Here is a 26950-nt window from a genome sequence, read left to right as displayed (position 1 = left end):
TGAACACACTAAGCTTCATCTCGTCTGTCTGTCCATTTGTCTGCTTTGTCATCGGCTTTGTCTTTTTTTTGGGCACAAACCCAAAACTCTCCACAGAACGTTGTTAAGCTCTGCGGTTTATCTGTAACTAAAGCCTGTCGTGTGTCGGTTTGATTCCTTCTCAGCAAGCGAATACATTGTAAATGTCCATTTTAAGGCTCAAATGAAGTTGAAAACATATAGTGTCCCAATCTGCACATCTATTTGTCATACATTTGCTAAGTCGGCGCAAATACCAGCTCAGGTTTCTGATTTATGTCAAAAGATGTAAAGTTTGTTTCGAAAACTTTACATCTTAAGGGTACAGAAAGTAAATTTGCTGGTCGCTCCTTATATCTTCCTGCTATCCATCATTGTTGGATACCTTTGTTGGATTAGTGAGCAGAGACCGAAAATCAAAGGACAACCACCAGGGTGCAATTATTTCCCAAACCATAACCAGCAAAGAGGACTAGGAGTAGCCATGTCATCACAAGACTGTAATCAGTCAACGTGCTGCATTTTGGAGAATGTCAAGAGAACATAAGGGTTGTTTGCTGAGGTCAATTTTCCACCACTTTGTTCTGATTTAAAGCAAATACATCACAGAAGTGTAGTAACTACTGTGATTTACTGTGTCATCAAAAGGATGCTAATACAAGCGCTAAAAGCCATCATCCAACCACATTGTAAGCCTCTCCTTCTGATTTCCATCTGCAACATCTCAGTCTACATCCAAAGGCCCGAAACCTTTTGTTCACAACACAATATTTCTATTCAGGACTCGCTCTGTGAATAAAATATTGTCACCTTTGACCTCTGTGGTTTTACCCTGTCTTTTTCTCCCTTTTATTTTCCCTCTCGTTTTTACCTCCTGGGGGGATGATGCTCGTGTTCGTTCACTTTCTCTCCTCTGGGATTTTTTTCCTTCTCCAGGGAAAGATGGCAAGTATTTTTTTTTCTTTACTTTCATCTCTCTCCTGCAGCTCTTCAGCCTCGTCGGTGCTTTATTTAACATATATGGCCAGCTCTCTTGATGGTTTTTTTTTCCTATTTCTTTCTTGATTGTGAGCTCTTTTATTCTGTCCACAACATTTATTTCATTTAGGATAATATTGCGTTGCAGGGTATATGTAAACTGATGTATTTCACTTTTTTATATTTTATCTTTATGATGACAGACTTCTCAATACATGAAGATCCAATTCAATTCAATTCAATTCAACATTATTTGTATAGCTCCATTTCACAACGATGTTGTCACAGGACACTTTACTACACATCATTTCAAGCCAATTCATACATAGCCTATAATAGAAACCAACTGATTGCATTGAATCATGACTTCGATCCAATCCCCCATCCTGAGCATGCACCAGGCGACAGTGGGAAAGAAAAAACTCCCTTTTAACAGGAAGAAAACCTCCGACAGAACCCGGCTCAGGGAGCCCAGACCAAGCAGAAGCCCCCCCATAAAATAGAGATAATCTGGCCAGAGCCATTAGCAGGCTCCAGTGCATGTAGTCCCCCCGCTGAGGAAAGCTGGAAATACAGTTTAAAAAAGACTAATTACATTGGTTAAGAACATAAAATAAAAATAAGGAAATGATTAGATGTAAATAAATAACTAATAAAATACAATAAAATAATTCAGCTTTATCCAATTTGTGTCGCACAATGTCGTCTCAGGGCACTTTACAGACCCATCAATTCAAGCCAATTTATAAATAGCCTAGCTAATATAAACCATCTGATTGTATCAAATCTTGACTCCGATCCAATCCCCATCCTGAGTATGCACAGGGTGACAGTGGGAAGAAAAACTCCATTTTAACAGGAAGACAAAACGTCCTGCAGAACCCAGCTCAGGGAAGGCAGCCATCTTCCTCAACTGGTTGGGGTGAAGAGGTCAGGAAAGACAGAATAACGTGCACTGTGGCTTTTATTCAGGAAGACCTGCAGAAAAAGTAGAAATATGTTAATGATGGCAATATTGTATATATTTATAAATGGAGGAAAAGGAGCAAATAACTACTCAGTGCATCAGGTGACGTTGCCATGGCTGCATGAGTAGTGAATGGCTAGACTATCCCCAACTATAGGAGCATAACCTGGACATAAAAAGTGCATTTTTATGCTCACTTTATGTACTTAAGCAAGTATTTTAATATCAAATGTTGTCAAACATCAGTGCACCTATGTCTTTTATGTTAGCATGGTTGCTAGGCTAATGGGCAGAGTTCTGGGTTCACTTCCATGTTCCAAGGTCAATTTTAATAGCAATATACAATAGTAAAGATGCCGATGATGGGCAAGAATGGGTGATAAAATGTTAATTGAGAATGTAAATTCTTAATAAGAGACAAACTAAGAAGCAGTGCAGTAGATGGCAGTCATCTTTGTAACTATTAGAAATATTGCAGCTTTTTCTTCTTTTCTCTTTTCACTAGTCACATATGAGCTATCCTGTGGGACACTCTCCCTACAGCAGGGCTGTCAAACTCCAGTTCTTGAGGACCAGTATCCACCAAGTTTTTGCTGTGCCTTTGCACCAACACACCTGATTCAAATCAAACAGATCCAACAGCTTCTTTTGAACCTCTTTGTTTATTTTGGTCAGTTGTGTTCGCACGTGGAGACAACAAAAAACCTGCATGATACTGGCCCTCTAGGACTGGAGTTTGACACCTGTGTCTTCCAGTTTGTACTGCTCCATTTCTTGTGTTTGTGTGGCATCAGCAAGCTCTTTGAAAATGTACTTTACCACTGAGGATGGACAGATGGCTCAATCCATATGCTTATGCTGATTCAACCTTCAGTATAAATGAGCCTTAGACCAGCCCGAGACGCAGTCCTGGTGTCCTGCAGGTTTTTAAAGTATCCCTGCACAACACGTGATTCAGACTCAAACAAATGCAGTGCTTGATGTCAAGCATGAAAATATCAAAGTCTGCAGGAGACCAGCACTCAAGGACCAGGACTGAAAACCCCTGCTTTAGACCATTGACAGTGATCCTTAAGTGCAGCTTACAACAACATAATGAGAAGCTCAAAAGCAAAGAAATAAGACATTAAAAGAAGCAAACTATTTCACTATGAAAAACCACTTCTCCTAAAACAGAACAGGCAATGACAACATAATAATATTTCAGAAAACACAGCTAAACATCTCTGAAACCTTTCTTAATGCTCCAGTTGTTAAAACATTAAGCTAACGCAGTGAGGCAACATTGTCATCCGCATACAGGGATTCTCTCAACTTACTGTTATCCTGTCTAATTTTACACCAGTTTCAGAGAGCATGCTGGTAGACAAGTTTGATGAATATGGCTATACATTCATCGCACCAAGGTAGGATGATTTTTAGTTCATTGCTTGTGCCCAGAATGTTTACCTCTCATGTTACAGCATTGATTATATATATATAATTTCCCACAGGAAGTACTGCGATGACTTAAATCCTCCTGATAAGAAGGCCAACAACACAGATTTCCTTATAGACTTCAACAAGTACATTGACACAAAGACTCCAAACAATATCATGTGTAAGTATGCATTTTTCATCCTTATATATTACCTGTTGATGCCTTTGATATTGCTCTTGAGTTCAAAACTTTTATACATGTATTATTCCTGCTGCACTTTGACTTCGTTCTCACTGCAGATTCTTATTTACATGTAAAATGAAAAAAAAAGCTGTTAAGCTTTACGGAATTTGCTTTAGGATGTATAAGTGAATAAATCCCAGCCATCTGGCTTTGAGCATTAAGGTGTGCATTGAACATTTAATGGAAGAGCGCCAACTGAAACCAATTCCCAAAGGTCTCCCTTTCCAGTGAAATACAGGTCTGGCTGGATGGTTTGCTGTGCATGACCAGGCAAAGCTTTGTAAAGTGGAACCCCTGTGTTCGTGTTACCCATTTGATGCTAACTCCAAAAGTCTGACCATCACACGCCTGGCTGCACATGTGTGAAGCACATCGGCTTAGATGTGACACACACACACTCTCGCACACACAGTATTCACCAGTAATATGCCTTCCACACCCCACCTATAGCCGCTCGACCTCATCCAATTACTGTGTGTTTGTGAGAAAGAGCAGGACACGTCAAGCCAAGAGCGCGAGCGGAGCAATAAAACACAAATCAGGGGCCAGTGGACCTTCTCCCTGACATCTGACCAATGCATTAACATCTCTGCTATTTCTCGCATGCACTCATTGATATGAATCAGTCATTTGTTGGGGGTATTGAGCAAAGCTAAAGGTCCCTCGATACTTATAAAAGGGCTGCTTCATAGCGTTCCTTTGTTTAATTTGATGGTTTGCATTTAAGGACTCACTTCAAACAACTCGACATGATCAATCCAATAAAACTGTTCACCCAACTGAAATATTACTTTCACCATTATTAGCTGCTAGTTTAATGGAGTCCACAGAGAACCCAGAGGGAGAGGGACGGAGAGGAGTATGGCCCATGTGGAGTGCTGGGGGCTCGAGCGTTGTTACACGCTTTACGTGGTTAAGCCACTACAGTGGCGAAGAAGTACATTAGGAATTCCTGGGCTGCCTTCAATAAAGAATCCCTAATGAAAACCACCACAGAGGGAAGGAAGGTGGGGTAGGAGGGGACTAAAGTGTTACACCAGCTGTTTTCTCTGATGTGTGTGGCGTGTCATAAAGCTTGGTGGGGGTGGAGGGGGGGTGTATCGACGAGCCTCGATGTTAATGGACTGAAGCGGGTCTTCGGAGGGTTCAAAGAGACGGGCACGGCCAAAAGAGCAGCGAGCGGCTTTTATCGCCTGTTGCGTTTGTCATGTGGTCTTGTCGGATGCCTGCGAAAGTATTTTTTACACCTATGCAACCTTACCACCTACACCACAGCTGTTGGTCATGGCGAATGTCCTTTTTATTTATCTAAGATTGAGCCTGTTTCTTATTGTAAGATGCTAAAGTTTCTTCAAAGAGCAATTTTTATGAAAGACATTATCCGTCAGATTGCTTCAGTTTTCGTCCTTATAACTGTCTTCACATTTGAACCTTAAGGTGCTGGTAAGCCATTGACTGAAACCAGTTCCTTTTGGATTATTATTTCCGTTTCTTTCGCCTTACTGTTGGATCCCAACTGTATTGTTAATGCCTGTTATGTTACTTTGATGTTTTCTGAGCTTATTTTCATCGCTGTTTGCTGTTGATGTTTATTGCTTTATTTATTCCACATGTCCCAGTTGATGTCTGTCACTTAGACCTTTAACAAAAACATATGAAGTGACAATTAAAACATTTGTGGAGATGCTTAGCTCTCATTCAGATGGAGATATTGGGAGATTTGTATGTAACCTGTGAAAGCTCTGATGATTTCCGGTCTATGACTGTCTTTGAGAGTCGTGACTCACCCGAGGTCTCTTAAAAGCACCACCAACCCCAAGGGCCACTGTCCACCAAGTTCTAGATGCTCCCTGCTGCAACTTGTTTCAAACTCATAAGTCTTTATAGTCAGGCCTTTACGACAAGCTGTAGGAGAACCATTTCACTTGAATCAGGTGTGTTGCAGCAGGGAAACGTCGAAAAACCTGCAGGTGGTGACCCTTGAGGTCCAGTGTTTGTGATCCCTAAGGCAGAGATTGTCTGTAGTTTAACTTGAGGCTCAGGATGAAAAGGATGCTATTGTAGGTCAGTCTTCCTTCTCTGTTAAGTGAAGGTTTCTCTACTTGGACATGTACTATGTATTGGATATCAGCCTCCCGATATTATCTGCCGATATCGGCATTAAAAAGCAATATCGGAAACTCTCGGTATCAGCTTTTAATTTTTTATCGTACATGAATCTTTTTAGCTACGTCTCCTCTAACTCAAAATTACAAAGTTTAATAGATGTCATATATAGTTTTCCAGATACTTTTGTTTGTTTGGCACAAGTTGCTCCAAAACGTATTACCATTGGTTAACATCAGTATCAGAAATTAAAAATTGGAACAAAATTGGTATCTTGGATCTTGGTTAAAACAAAGGCCAGGATCAAACACCTCTAGTTAAATAGATTTTTTTTTTCTATTATCAAACAGCAGACCTAATCATGTTACTCCAAACATATAAAAATATGCTTTATTCTGCTGCACAGGTAATAACCACCTGGTGAACCGATTGCTGCTGGACGCTGGTATCACCACAGATCTGATCAAAGTCTGGAAAGGAAATGAAGTACAGTAAGTGAAGCGTCAGTTTTGGGTGTTTTCGGTAATGGATACATTTCAAGTTATTCCTCATCACCAGTAAATATTGTTGTTACTGTGTTTGAAAGTTTGACGTTTTCTGCTTTTTCAGGCATGGTGTCACAGCCAGATTTGTTGCCACTGATGGAGGAATAACACGGGTCTACCCCAAAAGGTCTGATAAGATGTGATATGGTCTGACAGGACAATGAAATTTCTTTTTTATTAATCTATTTAACCATAAAGTTGTGAAGTTTTTAAAGGATGACAATTTTAACTTGCTGGGGCACCAGTTTAGAGCTCATTTTGTTGTCGTGTTGTTGTAATATTAAATAAACATGTTTTGATATTGTCTTGCTGAAATGAGCAAAACCTAACATTAGCATCAAATGTTGCTACAAGCTGTTGATGCAGTTAAACAACTGTCTTCCTCTTCAACATAACTTTTCCCCTTAAAAAGCAGCAAAGTTTCTGCATCTGTATTCCAGCAACAGATACGTACTAAGACAGTAGTTTTAGGCGTCTACATGAATTCCATTAGAAACATGTCTACTTTGTGTTTTTCATACAGTGCTGCATGAAGCCCTGAGGATCACAGCTCTTCAGTGTTTCTTGTCAGCTTTGTGTCTTCCATTTGAAATCCTTAAATTAATCTAAAAATTGGATAAATTCCTCATTCAGGTTTTTTTCTTTCAATCGTCTACTAAGTTGTGAACTAGACCGCATTTCTAATTCTGAGTGACTCGTGTTGCTTACCCCTCACAGTCATTCACCTCCGATAGATGGGGTGTAAATGGCTCCTTTTTCTCGTAAACAGAAAAATATGCAGACAGATCAGCCACCTCCAAAAAGAGGAGTTGTGTTGGCTCATCTTTTGTTGGAAGTTGACTCATCTGTGTGTTGTTTTAAGTTTTTCTCATTGTGATTTTAAAAGAGGGAAATCATTGTATCCTGTTTCTGTTTAGAGTTCACACAACTTTATTTAAAAAGGGGGATGTAAAAGGCACCATTTCAAACAGGATCCGAGTGTTTGCTTGTTCAGATTTGTTGAAATAATCAGCAGTTTTTCTCTTTAACTTAACTTTCCCCCCTTTAAAAAGCAACAGACATGTACTTTAGTTTTTAGACATCTACCTACACATGCACTTTAATTCTTCCTTTTTGCTGCAAAGGAAAGTTATTCAGCTACAACATAGCTCAGAATCTTACAAATTGAGTCCTTTGTCTTTATTCTTTCAACAATGACTATTTATTTCAGCATCTTTAGGTGTGAAAAAGAGGGATGAAAGTTAGACATGAAGATAAACTCAGAACAGAATTATTTACTGTAACTTCTGTAGCTGTAGATTCTGCAGTTTAAAAAAATCAGGGTTCAGGATAGGTTATGAAGTTGATGCAGTGAACTTTCGAGTAATATTCATAAACATTAACCTAAGTGGAAGCTTAATGGCTCAACGTAATATGGATAATTAAAGAGCCACTATGGCTGGTGTTGGTGTGTTTAATGCATTTTGTGTTTAAAAGAAAATGTTTTCTAATTGTATTACTTGTATACATGTATATGTTCTGATGTATTTAACAGTGCTGGACTGGACTGGACAGAGGAACCAGAAACATATGAGTCAAGTTTCTATAAGCGAAGTTTGGACAACGATCTGTACATCTTTACTTCAAAACCCTTCATTAAACTGAAAGAGAACAGCAGCTTACATGAGCAAGGTGATTTTTTTTTCTTTAGAAAGTCTTCTTTCATTTATCTACTTCAATCATTTTTAACAGATAAAAGAAAAATGATTTTCTTTGTCTTTTTTGTGCAGAAATTAACGAACAAATCCTTGTGAGTAGAGCAATAAACCTCAACATTGATGGTATCACACTTAAACCAGCTGGTAAGCTTTGTTCGAATGTTTAAACCTAGTTAAGGCATGATTCTTCGCCTGCTTTGTCGTCTTCCCCTAAACACACTATTTACACACCCACATTTGCAGCCCTCATGCTTTCCCCTTAATTCCTCATATTTCTAAATTACAAACACAGTCGCAGCCTCTTATTTAATGATAACCCTCCTCATCATCTTTCTCAGACACACCAGCATTCATGCGTGTACACAAACCGCACATGACGCCGTCCCGCCGCCTGTGATCTTAAGCCAAGTTTGCATTTTTTAAGTTCGGAGAGTAAAGTTGATTGGGAGGTTTGACATGATCTAAAATGTCTGGCTTTGGTCTTTGTTTCTCATCCCAGTGGTAGGCGTGAAGCTGGACATCAACGTGTGGATGGAGAGCTTCATCAACGCCACATCCAGAGTGAATGTAAGTTGATTTTATCTGTGTGACACACACACACACACACACACACGCAGCTTGACCTGCTAACTTTTATCCCTCCGTTCCTTTGCATTTGAAGTGCAATGATGAAATCTGCGGCTGTGGGAGAAATGATGAGGTAAGAGGTTAAGTTAAGTTGCATGTTTGAGACTTTTGTATTATTATTATTAGTAGTAAAATTAATCATAAAAATGGAGAATATGTTTGAGGTTTATTTGTGGTTTCAGAACATAGACTGTGTCATTCTGGATGATGGCGGATTCCTGGTGATGTCCAATAAGGATGAGCACATTAGTCAGGTAGGCGTCTGCATTTCAGTCCACCCATAAATCCATTAGCTAGACCGTTAGAGAAAGCCAGAATACTCTGAGTTATAAAAGTAAAAATGGTGACGTTATTACTAATAGTTAAGTTGTAACTAATGACTCAATGATTGCTATGCTTTATAGAGCTGAGTGATTCAGTAAATCATTCAGTCATTTGTTATTTACCAAAACTTACAACACTACTGTGATTAGCTCCAATTAAACTTCCTGTCTCGGCATTTTTACTGGTATTGTTTGATACGTTTCTCTTTTATCACAAATATACACAGAAACATTAATGTCCACATTAACGTCCTCTTATGTTCTGAAGAAGCCAAAACCGCTTTGATTAGTCCGGTCCACCGTGCTAGTTCAGTGCAGTTTATTTATATGGCATTAATTTCTAACAAAAATCATCTCAGTGGAATTTACATGAAGCTCAATACAAGTAATTCGTTCAATGAAATTCAGCCAGTACAGTTATTAGCTGAATTATTCCAGTTTAATTTTGGATAATTATGTTGGACTGAATTTTTCAGAACATGCAGCATGTACACTTTCTGTGTGGAGTTTGCATGTTCTCCCTGTGTATGCGTGGGTTTTCTCCTGGGTACTACGGCTTCCTCCTATCATCCAATAACAATCATGTTAGGTTCACTGGTTCTTCTAAATTGTCTCTAGTAGGGACTGTGGTTGTTTGTCTCTCTGTGTTGGCACTCTGATGGACTGGCTTCTGTCCAGAGTGTTGCATATCTTCATTATTTCTTTGCTTCTTAAAGCAAGCAGGTAGCTGCTACAGCAGATCCTCTAACTGTCCCACAGACGTCCTAAAGTCTGTCCTGAAGCCGCCGTGGTCAATCTCCTCCACTTCTCCTCTCTTTTCTCAAACAGGATGAATGCAGTGCTTCTTTTTGTCTTTTCTTTTGCAGCATTGTCACACTGTTGTTGTGGCTTGCTGTGGAATCCACCTTGCGAGTTTATTTTAAAATTTCCATCCTTCATTCACGATTCTGCATCACACTTAGTGTGCACAGACAGAAACGTAGATAATTCACCTTCAAATGATTCACAATTTTATGCTGCATCTGTCCCAGTGTGTAAAGGCCTTTACACAAACTCATCTGACTATTTGCTGTTTATAGAGGTGTAAATAATTGTGTTGATAAATAAATCAGTCAAAGATACTATCTTCATTTTTGAGGGGAAATTTAAAGGTGCAGTGTCTATCTTCTCATCTCCCATCGCATTGTAGTTCTGTTTAACAGCTTCTTTATATTGTGGAAGACAAAAAAAAATCTATGTTTAGTTTTAAATTGTTGGTAATCTTCATTTATAATCAGTTTTTAATTCACAGTACAAACACAAATGAAATGAAACTAATGAAGCCTCTTATTTGACCCATTATTTCCTATCTCCTACACACAAACCCAAAGACTTAAGAAATACACACCTCGACCCCCTCGATGTTCTACATCTAATGCTAATGCTGGGCCCCTGATGTCATCTGAGTAAATGTTTTTTCATGCAGCTTTGACTCCTTCCCAATCAGAGCTGAGTGTGCGCTGGATAAATCAGTTGCCCTCTGATGTTTGGCAGCAGCACTAAAACGCAGGAACCTTGTTTGGAGAAGGCTGCGCGCCCTCAATCATATTTCCTACAGGAGCAAAGTTTCTCTCCCTCTTTATGTCTCTCTCTCCCCAAGCTCATTCCTTTTCTTACTCCAAACCTCCTCGGGGAGTCTGCAGCCAGCAGGGCTGTGACTGTTAATTCATTATTTGTGTTGCCGCGCGGGGAAAGAGGAGACGGCTCCTTTTACATTACAGATTGGAAGATTTATATGTCCTTTGGCTAGAAAGAGGAATGGGTATGCGGAGGACCGCTTGTTAACAGTGACCTCGAAAAGTGGAAGGAAAAGGATAGTTTGCATTTCCTAAACGTGTGCACACTTGTACTGAAGCACATGTGCAACAAGATACTAACTGCATGTGCGTGCTCCCACCTGGATGCACAAGTACTTAAACACTTGCGAAGCGCAGCATCGTGTCACACCTCAGCGATGCTGGACAAACTGGAAATTTATGGCCGCCTGGTGTGGAATGTGTTAATAAAGCCTAACATCCAGATTTCTGTTGCATCATTGTTTAGTCTTATCCAATTAATGCCTTGTCAAGAGGTGAAATTATGCAAATGCTTCATAATTCTGTAAATGAGAAATGCTGAGACTTTTTTTTACTGCAATGTGCGTTTCATAGGTGTTAGCTCACGCTGAGGGTTCAAAAATTTCTCAATGGGCCTTTGTTACTGAAATCCTTTCCCCTATGAAGCGGTGAGGTCAGGCTCACACCGGTAGGTTTTGCCTCTGGGCCCCAGTGCGGGTTTACACAGTCTTCCAGTCTCGTTCGTGTTTGGATTCATGTTTCTGCTTTTTAAAATTGATGTCATGAACTCTAAACACTGCTCCAAAAGTGCAACAAAGTGGATGTTTTTCCTTCTTTTCCTTATTTTTTCTTGTTATTCTTCTTCCTTTTCTTTTTCTCCTGACGTTAGATTGGGCGATTCTTCGGAGTCATTGACCCCGTCCTCATGAAAGAGCTGCTCAACTCGTCCCTGTACACTTTTAAGAGTACCTACGACTACCAGTCACTCTGTACCCCCCAGCCAATAAGCAAGACGGCTGCAGGCCCGAGATCTGTCTACGTGGTGAGTTACATAAGCCAGAGAGCCCTCTCTCTCTCTCTCTCTCTCTCTCACACACACATGCAGAGGGAGCCATGTTCACACCTTTCCATATCCATACATATACTTTTACTCATTTCCCTGCAAGAATGGGGGGACATACGCAAACGTAGCCCTTCATAGTCATACCTGCTCTCTCTCACACAAACACAAACACACACACACACTGTCACACGCCAGGGAGCCATAAATCTGGACCGAGCAGATGAGAGGCGAAGCAGAGGGTATGGTGAAAGCGTTAGAGTGGGAGTTGCAGTAACAGTAACAGGATTAGGTGGTCTAATGTGCTTGAGTAACACTTTGACTGATGTGGAAAAAGGCCCTGTTTTTCATCACTTACAAAATGCACAACTGCGAGCGCAACAATGCAGATAATAATATGCAGACATTACCGAGATATCGGCGAGCTTCTCGTCTTGCTCAGAGGCCCGAATGGACAGGTAAGGAAAATAAACCGATGCCAAAGGACAGGATCAAAGTGTGCGAGAGTTTGCGCAGAATTCCCTTCACTCACCGACAAACGAGACCGCATCATTTCCCGAGCTGCACGCGAATGTGTACAAAACGCTTGAGTGACCAAGGTGGGATGAAAGACGCCGTTATCCCCTGATCAAAGACGCTTCCAACAGCCGGTGATGCCTCTAACACGGTCAGTTAAAACTCCTTGATGACTCAACCCGCCATCGACTGAAGAGCAAGACTACAGCGCTGATTCTCCAAAACAAGGCCCTCGCATGCTAGCTGTAATCAAAGCAATATGTTGGGCCTTTTTTATTCAAACCGTGTGCTACTTTGTTTTCTCACTGGTTCTTTGTTTACATATTTATCCTCACATCTGTTGAGGAGGATGGTGCTCTGATGTCTTCAGAAAGAAAGGAGGAAACAAATGGGAGTCTTTCTGCTGGACCTGTTGGCTCATCTGAATGGTCTGCAGCCACTGTAAACACAAACAGGATGTTCAGATGGGCTCAGCAAGCTTAAGATGATTTGTTATACTAGTCATTTTCTGCTTTTCTGGTAATCATTCACATTTTTGTATGTCCTTCTCAGCCCACAATAGCAGATATTCTCAATTTCGGATGGTGGGCTACAGCTGCAACCTGGTGAGTTATTTTTTATTTTACTTTTTCTTACACAGTCGCCATTAGTGTCATCCCTTTTTTCCCCCAGTGATAAAGAACGCATTTATGTTTTATTAAAGCCAGCATTGTAAATCCTTCAACCCAGTTTCTAATGGAAAGCAGGGAAGGATTTGTTCCTCCAAATAGACATACTGTATAGCATCTGTTTAATAGCTAAATTGCTCCCAAGACAGTCGACATTCCACAAAATCTTCTGGTGATTTATTCCCAGTCTCACTGTCTTGATGTCATCAACAGCTTGTATTACATATTGTCAAATGAAAGTAGGCTTTAAAGCCACTGACAGTGTGGTAATCTTCACTGTATCAAAGCTAGTATTTGTATGGTTTTAATTAAAAGACGATGCAGTTCAGCCTTTACGCTGGACATGTTCTGTTAGTCTGGTTTGGATTTGCGTGAACGCAGATGATTTTGTGTGTAACGTACAAATGAATACAGAGATTCTTCAGTCTATTGGGGTTTATTTTTTGCATTTAGGTCACTGCTGCAGCAGTTACTGGTCAGCATCACGCTTCCAAATTTCCTGGATGCAGGTGAGTTCCCAGTGATTTGACATCAACAAAACAACTGATGTTTTCATGTTTTCTTCTGATAGAGCTCTGCAGGGTGTGAAAGCCATTCTCGTGAGGATTAAAGAATCTTTTTTTGTTTTTTTTTTTGCTGATAGAAAAAGCCTGAAGAAGTTTTTTCAAGAGGCTGTGGTGCAACACTTAGCTCACAGCTGGAAAATGTAGTGCGTTTGTAAGAACAGTGGAAGTTTCATCAGAGGAGCTCAGATGTTGCACATGTGAAGCGAACCCATATGTTTATGTGTGTCTTCTGTGGACGCAAATGAGGTATTAGAACATACAGATCGCCAAAAGCTTCAGAACAAAGCCTGGCTGATGATGAAGACGTGCCCGCTTAAATTCAACCCCCTTTCATGCCATGTGGTTGTAGTTTTGTCGTAATATTTTAATGTTTCGATACGACTCAGTTTGAGATTTCTGCTGCTGCTCCAACAAACATGACAGCTGAATTTATTCAGGGACACCTTTTTGTTTTTTTTCCTGGAAAGGAACATTCTTGTTTATTTTTGGTAATCGTGCTGTGACAGACACGTCACCACAGACCCAAACAGTCTATTTATTCCTCTAATATCATCAGTTCTGGTCAATTGTATTATCACTTAGGTTTCCAGCAACATTTTCCCCAAATATTCAGATAATTTAACTGCATATTTCTCATTTTTGCTGCCAGCATCACAACACAATAGAGAATATACAGTACTGTATTGAAGTTGTGAGCCACTTTTTGTTTAGTGAAATCACATTTTATTTCTAAAGCACTTTTTATGCAACCAGCAACACAACGTGCTTTATACTAAAAACTTTCTATATATTCTATTATATTCTAGACTTATAAGTAAAAAATATTTATAATATAATTATAATATAATTATAATAAATATATATGTTATATATATATATATATATATATATATATATATATATATATATATATATATATATATATATATATATATATATATATATATATATATATTAAAATAAACCAATTGTTCACACACTATAGCATTTTTTTTTATTTTTTTTTTAATTTAATTGTTTCTCTTACTTGGGTTTTATTGTTGTTTATAACTGTTTTTTTTTTTTTTTTGTTTGTTTCTTACCTGTTGTACTTATAGTATTTTCTTTTAAACCAAAGATATTTTTTATTGATATTTTTGGTATGCGTACTTTTAACTTGATTTTAATATTGTTCAGAACTTTGGTCAACGGAGGTATGAAATGTGCTATATAAAAGAAATTGAATTGAATATATAATATAGCAATTTAAAAATACGTCACACACGATAACACTCATGCACACATGCATGCACATAAAAAACATTTACAATAAGAACAGAAGATAAGAGCAACAACAATAAGAACACCACGATGGGCTTCTTAAAGATAACTTAACATAATAAAATAAAATACTAAGACAAAATAAATGAACACCATTTCAGTGATAATCTGAGCTCGAAGGAAAATCTTGAACTTCTTTTTAGAAACATCTACTGTCTCTGCAGCCCTGAGGTTCTCTAACAGGCTGTTCCACAGACGAAGGTGGGACGCCGCTTCACCGTAAGACCGGTTCCAGAGTACCTCAGGATCTGAGGGGGATCAAAATTTAAAGACACACAACAGAACTTTTGCCATTTTCCCGTCACGTGCCCCTATTAACGGCTAATTCAGCATCCATCTTGCATCTTAGCTGCACTGTTAGCTCTCTCCAGCCTGCAAAACACGATCTTACAACATGGCTGTCAAGTATCCCGTTTTGGCCGGGAAACAATTCTATGTTTCCCTGATTCCCAACGTCGTCCCGCATTTTCATTTTCTCATATTTTTATTTTCCCGTGTTTTTTCCCGTATTTTCATATATACCTATATGAGGAGAGAAACCACCGCCCCTGGGAAGAATAAATACGCAGCAGCATTATAACCTCCTTTATATCCAGAGAATTTACTGTATTTTAAATCTGGAGGTTGACCGGTATGTCTTACGATGACTCTTGTTTTGTCTCTTTCTCTCTTTTAATCTTCTTGGATTTCTTTGCTGAATCAGGGACGTTACTTAAAGCAGTAGTTTTTTATTATACGGTGAAACAAAACGTCACCTGGCGTCCCGGATGTCGTATAGTGTGGTTTCTCAGCCTGGAGATGCTGCTGGGCAGCAGCGGCTCTGGAAATGCACATGATAGATGTCACTGTGTCATCGAACAAGTCTGAGAACATGGAGTTTTTTAGTCAGAAAGTTATGTAATCCATCATTAAGAGCATGTCTGACAAATAAGAAGGCCCAAGACCATTAAGACATTTACAAACAACTAAAAAAAAAATTAATATTGGTCCTAAAACACACATTTAGCTTGATTAGCAACAACACCGACTTTCTTACAGTAGAATCTTTTAAAGCAATTTTCAGCCAAACCTTGTTTTTATCATGTTTTTATTACTAGAAAGAGCCAAAAATGTACCTTCATCCTTGTGTTACTTTCTTTTCTTGCACTCTCACAAAGAAACATCACTTGTTTCCACTTTGAAAAAGTCCAGGACTGATGCAGTTTGACAGACATAATGTAGTAGATTCCTCACTGTCTTCAAAACTTAGACAAGTGAATGACAAAAGCAAAAGTGGCAGCCCTGAAATCCAGCAAAGACCTGACGGGACCTGGAAGATGCATCTGGACCGTCGGTGGATCCGTCTACTGCTGGCCGAAGCTTCATCAGAAATTATGTGCATCTAAGGTTCACTGCCAAAAAGCCATTCCCAGAGCAGGAACGCAGGTAGAAAAGGCTGAGATAAGCCAAGTGACACAAGAACTGGACTGAAAACCAGTTGCAACAGGTCTGATGGAGTGATGGATCCTCCCCAGAGCCCAGGCCTCAACATTACTGAAGCAGTGTGGGATCATCTGGTGCGAGAACAAAACAGAAAGCAGCCAACATGCAAAGAAAAGCTTTTGGAAAGTCCTTGAAGAAAACTATTCCTGAAAAGCTCTAAGGAAATTACAATAAAGCTTGTCAAAGAGGGTTCAGACTGTTGAAAAATACAGATGTTCAAGCCAAATATTGGCTTTAACCAATAAGAACCCAGCGTGACATATATGACACTTTCTCAGACATTTGGCATCACTTTATGGTCCAAACTTTGATCCAAATCCTGTGGAACACAATAGGATTTAGTCCTTTTCTCCCCTAATGGACACCAGAACGCAGAAGATTACACAATGAACATTTTGATCCATGACATGGTAATAATTGGTACATTTAATTTTATATTTTGTTGAAGAGACAAATAAAGACCTTTTTATCAAAATAATGGACTTATTCGATCATTTTCTCATGAGTTCGGATCTTTAGTGGTTAAAGCTTGTTAGAATTACCCAAACTTCATTTTTTGCCTCATATATACCGTACTTCCCTGGTATATGTCTCGATGAGTCGTTGCTCTTTTTTCCTGTTTTCCTTTCAACAACTAAACAAACAAAACTTATGCACAGTACGGCGTATTTCTGGAAAATGGGACCTGAAACATCAATTTTCATCAAATTTTTCATAGAATTTCAAAAACTATACAAAGAAGATTCAACTAAACAAATTGCTTTATGTGTCCAAACAAAGTTACTACCATCATGTCTGTCATGACGGCAGTACTTTTGGTACTACCATGAGAGTAGAAATTATCATAAATTGACCTTTAACAAGTGTCAATATCTTCTGATAGAGATGTTTTTCAAAAAAAAAATTCTTGATTTAGTCTCCTTTTGAGATGTTACACTGGGATGGAAAAAAACATAAAATTAGATCCACTCGACTGCAAACACATGAACTTTTAATCCCAGCAGGTTTTACTTCTGCTACTAACCAAGTGTTCGTTTTTTTGTCTCATTTGTTTGAGTCGGCGTCTCTGTCATCTGTATCTGTCATCTGTTTGTGAGCATGTATTAATTTTAGGTTAAATATCTGCAGAAATATATAAAATTGTTGATTTCTTTGCAGTATCTGGATGTGAGCGTAGAATATTCTTTGCTGCGTCTATGTTACGCAAGCTGAATGTGATTTCATGTCCTTGTGCAGCCGAACCGGAGGATCAGGAGTCCGTCACGATGAATAAGGAGCCCTGCATCACAGAGCAAACTCAGTTCTTCTTTGAAAATGACGACGTGACTTTCAGCAAACTATCTGAATGTGATAACTGCTCCAGGTTAGTGTTCCACAAAGACCCCTTCGACTGTCTGGTCAACCTGCATGTAGCCGACGTTTGCATTAATGAGATGCAACCGAAGTCTCCAAAGTTCAAATGCCATGAAGCTGAAGTGAAGTCACCACCACAGACCACCGTCTTGGCATGCCCATATGAGTGCATGTACCGTGTTTAAAGGTCCCTTTGTGCTGGCTAATAGAGTGCCGGTCTGCATGCTGCGCAGCTTTTTAACGACCACCATAAAAAAAATAAAATAAAATAAAAAAAAAAAGCAGAGAAAATCATTTGTGCACCAGCACCATGTGGGTTTCAACAATGTTCCTGGTCTACAGTGGGGCGGCACAGCAGGTTTGTGTCCCACAGGAACTGAAAATAAAAAGGATGGTAGCTAATAGCTGTGATTTGCAGTTTGTAGTTGAAATTTAAAAGATAAAGGCTTCAGTCCTGCAGCTATTTAAGAGATCAAGCAGAATGACTGTGTCTTCCTCTCTGTGCTTTCTGGTTTAATATTCACCTTCATGCATCTCTTGTGTGCATGTTTCAGCGAAACTGTATCTTTCCTGGACTCTAGCCCATGTGTCAACAAACTTCTTTCGAGTCTCCTGTGTGTCTGCTCCTCTCCAGGTTCTACCATGCTGAAAAGTTGCCCCAGACGAACCTGGTCTTTATCATCGCTGATGCAAAACACACCTGCGAGTGTTCTGACTTAAGCCCGTTGATACAGGACGAGCACCCGTGTATCCTTTTAACCAACACGCCTGTCATCTGCCAGAGCACACGCATTTGATTCAATGAGCAGATGTTTAAAAAGCTGATATTTTTGACAAGATAAGCCATTACCAGAGATCACCAGTCACTCTTCACCTCTTAATTTGCATCCATAATACAGTGAAATCGTTTCAACCTTAATTGGCTGTTACAAATCGGCTCATAGTTGATGTTCGCCTGCACCAGGTTTCTGTTTGCGCCTGTGCAACACATGGCTGTGTGGGATCGGCCTGCACACAAACAAATCTGTGACGTACTTTCAAACACATAAGGCTGTAGTTAATTATAGTCAGCGCTTCTTGGAAAACGACCGCCACGTTATTAAGCAATCCGCTCGAGATGCTAAAAGGAATTTAAGTGTTTATCGTCCTTCTGCACTGAACCTCCTCCACGTCGCTTTCTGCATTTCCTTCTGTGATAAAGATATTTTATAACCCCCGTTTTGTGCCCTTTGACAAAAGGCTCTGTTCACTGCAGCTACTGTTTGTGCAGAATCTCTCCTGTTGTGTGTCACGTTCCTGACATCAATTTGCCAGCTGATGGGCCTGATCCCTGCGTAATGGCTCTCAATCCTCGCTACAGGAAGAGACCGGACTTTTGTTTCGACAACAACGAGAACGTAAGTCATTAGACTTTCCCTTCCTTTTAAATGAAAGGTCCAGTTTTTCTCTGAATAGTTTTCTCCGTAGGCTTTTCTCCTACCAATTTATGTGCACCTGTCTCTTTCTGATGCAACCAACCCATCGCAGAATGACCGGGACGGCGGTAGTCTATAAACAAGGGCTTTACAGGAGAGTTTTTCTCATTGCAAACAGCTGTCCGATGCTACTGGAAACCAGCCAGATGAGAGCAGTTAAGGTGAACCCAGACTGTAAGTCGTGGGCCGTTGAAAGCTTCGAGCAGTCAACGTGGAGCTGATTGAAAGTGCAGAGTCAGGAGATATTTTCAGTTACCCACGTTCCCATTATGCACTATAACTTGATCCACTGTTGATACAGAGGCTCTTAAAAGATCTACGAGAGTCAACGACCAGATGTTCAACCAAACCTGTGACTGCTTTAGGACTTTAATGAAGCTCGGCAGCCTTATCAAAATAAAGATTACATTTAAAACTTTAGATAACACATGGATCTTCTCTGAGTTTTTAATCTGGCAAATAAGGGGTAGCAACTGCGACATATCAGAGAGCCATAGAACTATAGCTAAAACCACTTTGTCTCTGGAAAAAGACCAGAATCGGGAAGCTGCTCTCCCGATGTGGAAACATTACAGAATATCAGTGAGGAAATATTACCCGCGGCACCTTTCCATCACCAGCATCTTTACACGGTACATGTTGCTACTTTTTTTGTTTTCCCTCAGAAAGCAATCAGTGTTTAGGTTTCCCATGCAAAGATAAACAGTCGCTTGTGGCTCGACTTATGAGTGACTAAGCTAAACAAACACTGTTACGATGAGCACAGAGTCTTTGCGTGTGAATCCTCAGCACTTGGGCTGATCTGTTTGTTTTCTTTCTATACTCTTCTTTTTTTCCAATGTCAGATTTTCTGCTCTGTCCATGTCATTCACACACTCACATGCAAACACCCACACACTAACTCTTTTTTTCCCCTCTAAAGTGAATGCATCTGTCATGTAATATGATTTTTTTTCCACTTGAGCTGACTTTTCTACTTCTACTTGCTGTCTAACCTGTTAACTTTCTGGATGTTTTGCTGCATGATTCTTTCTCTCTTTGTTTTTTTTGTTCCTGTTTCCTGCCTTGTTGTTGGCTGTTGATGGTCAGGATGAGGCCATGTGCCGAAGGAGCGCAGGCTCCCCATTGGCTTCGTCTCTGCTCATGTTACTGCTGCCACTGTTCATATGCTGTCTCGGGTCAGTCTCATAACATTAACCCCCTGTCTCATTAGCGCTTCCTCATTATTCTGCATTCAGACTAACAATCTTTAAAGTCGTGTTTCTATCGTCCGTTTGCCTTACTCACTATACCTCCTAATCTCTGCTTTGTTCCATTACATCATGTCTTTTTCCATTATTTCCCACCCTTGTCCTCATCACCTGTCATTCTCTCATATTTTACCACTGACTGACTTCACCTCCCTGCCTCTGTCTCTGTCTCTCGTCAACATTTTCTCCATCTCACCTGACTTTGAACTTAAAGCCATGCTCTTTGTATCACTTCCCCATCTATCATTATTCCTCCCCATCTACGGAGGCTCTGGTGTCTCTAGCGTCTCCCGTGACTGCTCATGTATCCAGATGCTAGCAAACCGACCCCCCCCCCCCCCACCTCATATTGCATCCAGATTTTCATTTGTCTCCCTTAAACTTTCTCAACTTTAGTTCTCTTTTCTAAAAGGAAAAAAAATAGATATTCATGTTTATCCACATGCCAAATATACAAAGAGTGTCGATCAGTTTTGGTCGTGCATAAAGCTTCAAAGTTTTCCGCTCAAATATAGAAGTCATCCTGAAATCTGAATCTTCTTTTATATTCTTTGACCACCTGTTTGATCCCTACGTAGTTCCAGCTGGCTGTTTGCTAAGCTTCATTCCCTTTAGCGATGCCTGTCAGTCTTTTCAGTTTAACAAGCCGCATGTACCCCAGAGTCTGTTGTATACACAATGTTAAAGGAGCCAGAGGTCAACAAAACCTGGCTTACATGAGCAAAAGTAACGGTTTCCAAGGGAAATGCTAGGCATATTTGCAAATTTTAATCAAATGGGGCAAAATTGTGTTTATTAATATGGAAGGACTACTTTTTGTTGCCACATCCAGTTAAAGGCAATCTGCCAAAACTCAACAAATCACCCCTCCCTTTTGACAAACTAACAGAAATTATATGGAGTAAATACTTTTCTTAGTTCAGGTGTGACTCTCAGCCTGATGTAGGCTTCTTGGTAGTCATTGTACAGGTGCAGCTCCTGGATGAGCCCCCCCTTAATGCCGCTTGTCTCCTCCTCCTCCTCCTCAGTAAAAGCAATGCCAGCCCTTCCTCTGACAGCCTAATAGATCCATCATGCATCCATGTCGGCAGCATGTCTGGAAAAAGTAGAAACTTCCTGGATATGTTTTCAATCACCTTGTATTATAAAAGGCCCTGACACAACTTTTGACTGCTCTTTGCCCAAACATACAGGGCATGTGGAAAAACTGAGACATATTAAAGTATTCTATGATAGCTTCTCACCCGTTTTTTTTTTTTGTCTTATTAGAAAAACCAAAATCATCACAAAAGTCTGACATTATCTGATCTAAACTGGCCTGAATCCTGATGCAGTCCTGCAGTAACTACGATGCTTCTCACAGCTCAAACATATCCATGAGTTGATGAGCTGAGCACCATGACAGAGTAATTCATAGTATGTTTGACTACTGCATTTATGTTGTACAGTAAGTTTTATAGAGGAACAACAACATCATCCAACCATTTTTAAGGAGAGTAGCTTTAATTATTTGAGCTCTGCTTGAAAGTTGATCATTCTGCAACCATGATGTCCATTTGAATACTTCATGATTCATGAGTGAAGGCAATGTAAGATTTGTTAAGATATATGTAGATCAGTGTATGTTTTACTGGTGAAGACTAAGTGAAGATGATGCAAAGTGCAGATGGAAAAATATATCTGGCTTGCCTAAAAACGCAACACCTTCAGGATTTATAAGTAACCCTTCTGCATCAGAATGATGCAGCTGTGGCTCCAATGTGAACAAATTCTCTGCAGGTGTCAACGCTGACAAACTGAATCAGAACAAAATTAAAGTGGTTTTAGCACAATTCTGACAAGATGGTTGTGCTAAAAATGGACATTTTGGCACAATTTGATACCAGTTGTTAGCCCAGTTGGGACACATCAGGAACTAGCTTTGCCAATGCAGCCTCAACTTCTTAAATAAGCCAAGTGCTGGTATCTAAACCGTGTAAAGTATGATATAAAATAGAGAAAAAAATACTTATTTTGTCACTTTGACCCGTGAAACATCTTGGCAGCATCAGGTGTGCTGTCTTTTCTGGAAAAGACAAAAATGGGCAAAGAGGTAAAGCTGAGAGGGGGGCTCCAAGTTTGGGGAGGGGGGGGGGGGTTGATTAACATCTATCAAACTCCCACTTGCCTTTAGATAATAGCTAATTGAGCTAACCCAGACCTAAAAAGAGCTAACCAGCTAATGGAGGTCGTTAACTGGCTAAAAACCATGACTGTGCTACACCAGGATATCTGGTATCTGTCAATCAGAGTGACACGCCTCTAATTATGCCATATGTAAATTGGTTTTAAATTGATGAGTTCAAATTCAATTCATTCTCCCCTCAGTTGTCATGAAGGTAAACCTGACCTAATAAAGCAAGAATTGTTTATTGTACCAGGCTGTAAAAACATTTATTTCTGCTGTGAATTTGGTCTTTTTAACATGGGAGTCTGTGGTAATTTGCTCTGTTTTGGAGGCGCCAGTGGATGAGGGGGAACTGCAGTTTTTTTGCTTTTTCAAAAAGGCTACACAAGTAACCCCCAGAGGTTGTCACTTGAAATCAATGCAACCATCCATCAGAGCTGTTTAATTGCAGAGACATGAAATTTCAAACATAATTTCTAGAAGCTTTTGACCAATGGGTGTGAAGAGGTTTCAGTCACCAATCAAAAATGTGTTGTTAAACGGCTAATCAGAGGCCAATCGGTAATCGTTCAAGGGAAATGTTTAGCAGACAGCCTCTTGAGTACTATTTCTTGTGGTGTTTCTTGACAAACAATAACTTCACCTCTTTTCCTTCCCGCTTGGTACCAGGAGGACTCTGACTGTGGCGGGGTGTCCGGCCTGAGCCCGTCTTTATGGCTAATGGTGGCCCTTCAGGTGCTGTTGTTCTGGGTTGTGACTGACTCCAGACATCACGCCATCCCATCATGACCTCTGAAAAGCCCTGTATCTCTGCTCCCTCCGGATCATTAACGTGACTACCAGCATGCAGCGCTGCCACCAAAACGATGATGTCCAATGAGAAGTGCTTCTGACAAAGAAATTTAAAAAAAAAAAAAAAATTAAAAACAAAACCTAAGAACCCAGATTAGATGTTTTCTGTTCCGTTTACCTTCAGGGAGGTTCTCGAAGTGATTTTACCAGGTTAGAAGTGAAAGACCACCTATAGCTGTCCGTTGTTGCTTCAGTGGTTTCCGCCAACTGAAATTAGATTAATTTTGATTGGCAACTTCCGAACTTTTATCCAGCTCGATGTCATTGGCGAGATTGGACTGCCTTACATTATCAGAGGATCTTCAATCGCGACGGGAGGACTTGTTTCTTAAAGAAGTTGAGCAGTTTCTTTACCACTGCCACAAACAGTGCTGCCATTTGCAGGTGTAGCCTTTGTTTTGAATCGACTTGCAGTGCTTGGTTGTTTGACATTCTAAGGTTTTTTTGTCCCCCTGTTTTTTGTAACAATTTGGCAACATTTTCTGTAACATATGCCAGATTTTTACTTCACACGCTCTTGCCCTTTATGCACTCAGCTGGGTTGATCATTGTTTTTGTCTGAACTTTAGCTACCACAACCCGGAACAGTTACAGTGTCTCTGAGGGCGCTGCTTTCACTTCCATCTCTTCTGTCATGTACATATTTGCTGTGTGGAAATCATGTTCACTGTTATGGTTCAGCATATAAACCAACCCTTCTACTGCCACAGAGTGTACAAGTTTAACTTTGAAGCTGATCGTATATATCAGCTCTGATCTGGAGTGGTTAATGTGTTTGGATTTTCTGCTTTTTATTTTGGAAAACTTTGTTTCCATAGCACTTCCATTAACCAATCAGGATCAGTCCTTCCTGCGCTCAGTGGATTAAATCTCTTGTGCCATGTTGACCGTGTGACTCCTCTATAGACTGTAGCTGCTACATGGAAAGACGTGTATTAAAATACTAAATTGTTTTATTTATTAATTATCTGAGTGACATGTCAGGACAGCTTTCTGCTGTTTGATTGCTGCCATGATTAAAAACTGAATGAGCGTCACAGGAGAATTTTTATTTGAAATTTTGGTGAAAGAGAGAGGAAAATGCTATGTTTGTATTGATTGCTGTCACTTTTTAAATTAAATAACTGCTGTCTGCTCTGCGAGTTACCACTGCAGCTGTTATTTACCTGTTATAGTCTGTTATAGTTCAGTCTTTTTACGTAGGAACAGACTCGGCCCTCTCATAAAGAGTTAACTGTACATATTTGCTTTTATTGCTCAACTCTGCCTAAAATTTACATTCAGATTATTTGAAAGATGAAAAAATAAAAAACGAAGAAGGGTTATGTATCGGCTTCACCAAAATGACTCTCTGGACTAACCAGTGCTAGAAAAGATACACAAATTTGTGTAAACAGATCTTCACAAAAAGGTTGAGTCTTTTCCAAACACAGATGCACCCTTTAATGTTTGCACTAAAACAAAAATTAATAGAAATGTTTCTTCCATTATTGTATCTCCTTCGGGCACCAACGATAACGATTTTTTTTTTTTTTTTTTAATTTGCTCAAATAATATTAAAATGGTCCAAATTTGACCCAGTATTGAGATAACACACACTTTTGGTAACATCAGAACCATGTGATAGAGATGGCTCAAATTTAATCAAAATTAGTGGACTGAGTAGTTAAACTATGGAAGCAGAGAATGGCCAATGACTTTTTTTAATGCTGACATTGCAAGTTTACCAAACCAAAAAGCATGCAATTTCTTTTTTTTAATTCTTTTAGGGAAATGACTATATCTCTGCAACCACAAGGTCTGTTCATATTAAAGGGAACACTTGTAAGATTAGGCTAAATGTGAGACATACAACATATATGTTACTGGTAAAGAAAAAGCTCCACATGTTGTGCCTTCAGGGCTCTAGAAGTTTTCTATTTTGTTAACTTTAAAAAACAGAAACAAGTTTGATTTTATTTGAAAAATCTTAATTTCTTGTTAAATCTAGAAGTCATTTTCTCAAGATAATGCCAAAATGGTCAGTTACTGGCTTTGTTTTCTTGAGAGATCAGTTTGATCAAGGTGAGTTCAATAATTAGTGGACAGCATCTAATTATTGGCAATTGTTGCAGTCGCAATCTGCAACAGTAAGTTGAGGCGAGCATTTATTATTGTTCTCATCTGCTGCCACAGTCTTTCCTGAAGTTTAATAATAGCCTTCCCAGATTTTTGGAGATTTTTTACACCGTTTTCCAAAGCTAAATTATTCCGTTATCTCTACAAAATTATTTAAAAAGAAAAAAGAAAACTATTAAGGCATGGCCACTCTAGATGTCCATAAAAATAAAAAAAAATGAGGATAAGTATTATAATGGACACAAAAGAGGGAAATTTTATCATCAATGCATAAAATAGATTCAGTAGTGGGTAATTATGCACATTAATCAAAATATGACAGGTTAAACTTCCATGTATCCAAATTAGCCTAAAAGCGCATTTCTATCACTAGTTATTTTCCATGACGTTATCAGGCTACTAATTAAAAAATAAAATAGACATGAACATCCAACAATTCATGCTACTTAATGCTAAACATACCCAATGAACAAAAAATAAAACAAAGCTGACTTTGATTCTCAAAAAGCCATTTCTTCATATTGCACTTAATTAATCAGATGAAAACAGTCTGAGTAAAAGCAGTATGGAAGCCTATGATGTGATGTTTAAATATGATGATTCTTAGCAGGATTATACCATGTCTTCCTGCTGCTCCTCTCTTTTGCAGTACCTTTAAAAATGACAAAGCGGGCCAGAAAAGATGGAGCTAAACCATGCAAAAGTATTTAAATTAAACAAACACTCTTAACCTAAATTAAAATTTCCAAATTAAGCATAAATGAAAGCTCTGTGATGCAATGAGAAACACATGCATAACCTCAGAGGTGCCACAGCTTTCTTTGGAGCAGTGAGGTCATTTAGAAAACGATCCCAAATATGAATAAAGACAGTGTTTGTCTTGTTAATTATCATGGAGGTGACGTAAGCCAAGCAGCACTTAAGGTGCGAGGGCGTTCATCACCATTTGCAGCTTTATTCTTCTTCTTATAAGGCCCAAGTACCAAAACCAATGCGAAGGTCTGTTGAAACCCTGGTATTCTAGAAAATGAATTGCCCTTTGAGGGGTTTGAACCTGCTTGAAACCTCACCAAATTTGGCAGATATAATACCAGTCCCATACTAAAGATGTCTAAAAAGTCCACCTGCTTAACTGGCCAGGCTGCAGTGCAGTTCTGGCAAATAATAAATGAAAAAGATACAAGAAATTGAGCTCAAAACTGTTGATCCAATGATACAGAAGCAAGATCCTTTCCTGTTTCATAGAAGTAAATGAAATAGTGAAGGAAACTGATTAAATATAAAGATTCAATGGCTTGCATTTTACACAGCATCTCTAAAAAAAAATAGTATTTAGACTATTTGGTTGCCTCAAGTTTTTCTTCTTTCAATAAAGTTTATTTTATTTTATTTCTGTGCCTTTCTACTGTGTTAGTTGCATTCATGAAACATGTCTAATGCAGAAAATATGCGGATGCTACTTTAGATGGTTTTAGTGAAACACTGTCAGACAATCTTGTTTGCGAGAGCAACAAGCTTTAATGGGTCTGCTAATCCATCAAACCACAACTTGAGAGCAAAACAAACCTGCCAGAACAACAAATAACAAGAAAACTCCAGATGAC

General features: G+C 39.3%; 1 protein-coding gene across 1 annotated transcript in view; it reads left to right on the top strand.

Annotated features, from left to right (window-relative positions):
• The window catches only part of LOC306773218 (voltage-dependent calcium channel subunit alpha-2/delta-1-like), a 127521-nt gene extending 100786 nt beyond the window's left edge, over positions 1 to 26735 (top strand). Inside the window, exons 23-38 of the mRNA XM_079262973.1 lie at positions 3309 to 3369; positions 3457 to 3563; positions 6139 to 6223; positions 6342 to 6404; positions 7812 to 7948; positions 8047 to 8118; positions 8474 to 8541; positions 8636 to 8674; positions 8784 to 8855; positions 11409 to 11561; positions 12648 to 12700; positions 13217 to 13272; positions 17368 to 17494; positions 18119 to 18231; positions 18799 to 18881; positions 23046 to 26735. Coding sequence (XP_079119099.1) covers positions 3309 to 3369; positions 3457 to 3563; positions 6139 to 6223; positions 6342 to 6404; positions 7812 to 7948; positions 8047 to 8118; positions 8474 to 8541; positions 8636 to 8674; positions 8784 to 8855; positions 11409 to 11561; positions 12648 to 12700; positions 13217 to 13272; positions 17368 to 17494; positions 18119 to 18231; positions 18799 to 18881; positions 23046 to 23165 — 1409 coding nt within the window. The 3' untranslated portion in view covers positions 23166 to 26735. The remainder of the gene's footprint in view (positions 1 to 3308; positions 3370 to 3456; positions 3564 to 6138; positions 6224 to 6341; positions 6405 to 7811; positions 7949 to 8046; positions 8119 to 8473; positions 8542 to 8635; positions 8675 to 8783; positions 8856 to 11408; positions 11562 to 12647; positions 12701 to 13216; positions 13273 to 17367; positions 17495 to 18118; positions 18232 to 18798; positions 18882 to 23045) is intronic.
• The last annotated feature ends 215 nt before the right edge of the window (positions 26736 to 26950 follow it).

This window comes from Telmatherina bonti (genome assembly GCF_933228915.1).
Source record: "Telmatherina bonti genome assembly, chromosome: 23".
NCBI classification, from domain to species: Eukaryota; Metazoa; Chordata; class Actinopteri; order Atheriniformes; family Telmatherinidae; genus Telmatherina; species Telmatherina bonti.
The sequence above is the reverse complement of the archived record's forward strand: the minus strand, read 5'-3'. Positions and strand labels throughout refer to the sequence as shown.